This window comes from Oryzias melastigma, linkage group LG23 (assembly GCF_002922805.2).
Source record: "Oryzias melastigma strain HK-1 linkage group LG23, ASM292280v2, whole genome shotgun sequence".
Taxonomy (NCBI): Eukaryota; Metazoa; Chordata; class Actinopteri; order Beloniformes; family Adrianichthyidae; genus Oryzias; species Oryzias melastigma.
In genome coordinates, this window is record NC_050534.1 from 6,315,794 (window position 1) to 6,318,538 (window position 2,745).

The 2,745-nt window shown below is 46.7% G+C and overlaps 1 protein-coding gene across 1 annotated transcript in view; it reads right to left on the reverse strand.

Annotated features, from left to right (window-relative positions):
• Positions 1-89: 89 nt before the first annotated feature.
• The window catches only part of srr (serine racemase), a 3,759-nt gene continuing 1,103 nt past the window's right edge, over positions 90-2,745 (reverse strand). Inside the window, exons 2-7 of the mRNA XM_024285455.1 lie at positions 2,488-2,665; positions 2,237-2,418; positions 2,037-2,167; positions 1,677-1,825; positions 1,516-1,605; positions 90-750 (exon numbers count right to left, since the gene is read on the reverse strand). Coding sequence (XP_024141223.1) covers positions 509-750; positions 1,516-1,605; positions 1,677-1,825; positions 2,037-2,167; positions 2,237-2,418; positions 2,488-2,665 — 972 coding nt within the window. The 3' untranslated portion in view covers positions 90-508. The remainder of the gene's footprint in view (positions 751-1,515; positions 1,606-1,676; positions 1,826-2,036; positions 2,168-2,236; positions 2,419-2,487; positions 2,666-2,745) is intronic.

The window sequence follows — 2,745 nt, forward strand, 5'->3', positions numbered from 1 at the left end:
ACTATAGGACTTAGAAGGTTATCTACAAATACTTAAGAAATATACAGGTAAACAAAATGTCCATTATAAAGGACACACAGGCACAGAAGTGGAGGAGTGATGGTATGGGTTTATTATTATTATTTTTTTTTTAATCCAGCAGCTGAAAACGGAAGTCAAAATCTCCCATAATGCACAGCACTTAAGATGTTACAAAATAATTTCACCACAAACATTCAGTATCTAGTGTCTAGCATGGCTAAGGAGGTGTCATGATATGGGACAGTTTGAATGCTGTAAAACTACAGTACACAATAATCTCCTGTCTATATTACTGTATTGTGGAGACAAATGTCACACGATGGTTGGCAAACTGTTAAACTATCGTGTTGTCCTCAAATTTAATCTGTTAAAAGTTAAAAATAGTAGAAATTATTTGACTGATTTCATACTAAATTGATCAAAATGTTTCTAGAGGAAACAGTAAATCTACAGTAGAGCAGATTTCTGATACATCTCATTTAGTTTTTTATCCAGGAAAGGTGACAAGTTCGTCTTTTCCGATGTTCCCTCCACTGAGGATGCAGACGACCCTCCTCCCCTCCAGGTCGGGAATCTTGCCGTTGACGACGGCTGCGAAAGCGGCAGTTCCCGACGGCTCCACCACGAGTCCAGCTTTGTAGAGGGTGGAGACGGCTTCTTTGATTTCCCCATCGCTCACCAGGACGATCCTCTCCACGAAGCGTCGGCACAGCTCGTACGGCAGCCGGCCTGGAGAGCAAAGAAGAAGAAAAAGATTCAAACCAGACGTGGGAAAGTCCTGGTTCTGATCCGGACTTGACTGAGGGATGGTGTGAGAATGTGTGTAAGTGTGTCTTTGTGCGTGTTAGTCTGTGTGAGAGTTCATTTGTGTGTGTGAGAGGGAGAGTGTGTTTGTGCATGTGAATGTGTTTGTGAGTGTTTGAGTGTGTTTGTGAGTCTGAGAGTGTTTAAGTTGTTTATGCAAATGGATGTGTATGTGAGTCTGCAAGAGTGTGTCTGTGAGTATGTGAGACTGCTTGTGAGTCTTTAAGACTGTGAGTGTGTGTGCGATAATGTGTAAGTGTGTGAAAGTGTGTTTGTGAGTCTGTGGGAGTGTTTGTGAAAGTGTGCATGTAAGTGTGAGTGTAGGTGATAATCTGTTAAAGGTGAACCCACCTGCACCCAACAGTAGCTGGGATAGGCTCCAGCAACCTCATGACCATAAAAGGGTTTCAGTGGGTTCTATGGATGGATGGATGGATGGATGGATGGATATGATGGATGGATGGATCTGGATGGATGAATGGATCTGGATGAATGAATGGATGTGGATGGATGATTAATGGGTGCATGGATGGATGGATGGATGGATGTGGGTGGATTGATATGATGGATGGATGGATGTTGATGGATGAATGTGGATGAATAGATGGATGTGCATGAATGGATGGATGGATATGATGGATGGATGGATGTGGATTATTGGATGGATGAAATGCACTGACAGAGTCTAACCTGCAGAGGGCGGTGCAAGACCAGAGGCGACACTCTTAGCATCCATCCAGACGGGTTTGTCCTCTCTGAAGCTTGTGTACATGGTGCAGGCTGGAAGTGAAACAGACCTTAAAGCTGATGCAGATCTGGACTTCTGAAACCCCTGATCTGTCTGCTGTTACCTCCTTCCGGTTCCACGCCGTAGATTCTGGTTTTATTGCAGCCTGACAGTTTAATGGCAGAAGCGACTCCGGCCAGTAGACCTCCTCCACCGCAGCACACCACCACCACATCGGGCTCCGGCACCTGCTCCAGCAGCTCCAGGCCCAGACTGCAACAGTGAAGCCAATCAGGTACTGAATTTCATGACACCAAGTCTCCTATATATTTCAGAAAAGAGCTGTGAAAGAAAAAGTCTGTGCTAGTAAGCAATATAAAAAGAAGAGGAAGCCCCTCCCTGCTTGTCCAGTGTGAACACCATGGATCAATGCACCTTTGAGAACCTGCGTTCTCGAAGACCCAATGGGGCTCAGAGGGCGTACCTGGCGTGTCCCGCTATCAGATCCAGGTCATCGTAGGAATGCAGGAAAGTCATGTTTTCCTCGCGCACACAGCGCTGCACCACCTCCATCAGACCTGATGTAGGAACTCGCTCCACCTCCGCTCCAAAACTCTGAGGGAAATCAACCAGTAAGAAAGTTCAGACTTTGCTAACATCATTCACATTTAGTTGACCTCTGACCTTGATGAGGATGGACCTGGACTCCGGGGCGGTTTCAGGCATCACCACCTTTCCCTTGGAGCCGTAGTGTTTTAAGGCGTACGCAAAAGATTTCCCATAATTCCCAGCAGACATGGTGACAAAGTGTCCACCGCTCGGTCTCCTGGCAAACTGGTTGGCGACGCCACGGATCTTGAAAGAGCCTGTTAGCCGGAAACCAACAGCAAATCAGTGACGGAGACACAGCGCGGGTCCAGGAACCGCCTACGTACCAGTTCTCTGCAGGTTCTCCAGTTTGATGTGGACGTCACAGCTGATGCTCAGAGGTAAAGTGGTCTGAGACCAGCTGATCATGGGGGTCTGGATGACCCCCAGAGGACTGGCTCTCACCGTCTCTCTGGCTCCTCTCAGGAGGTCCAGGGTGACCGCATCTGCAGATACCTCATCCATCTGATTCAGAAACAAGTCAAGACGCATCAAAAGAACATTCATTCTGATTATTTATGAAGATTTTAGGTTGCAAGACAGAA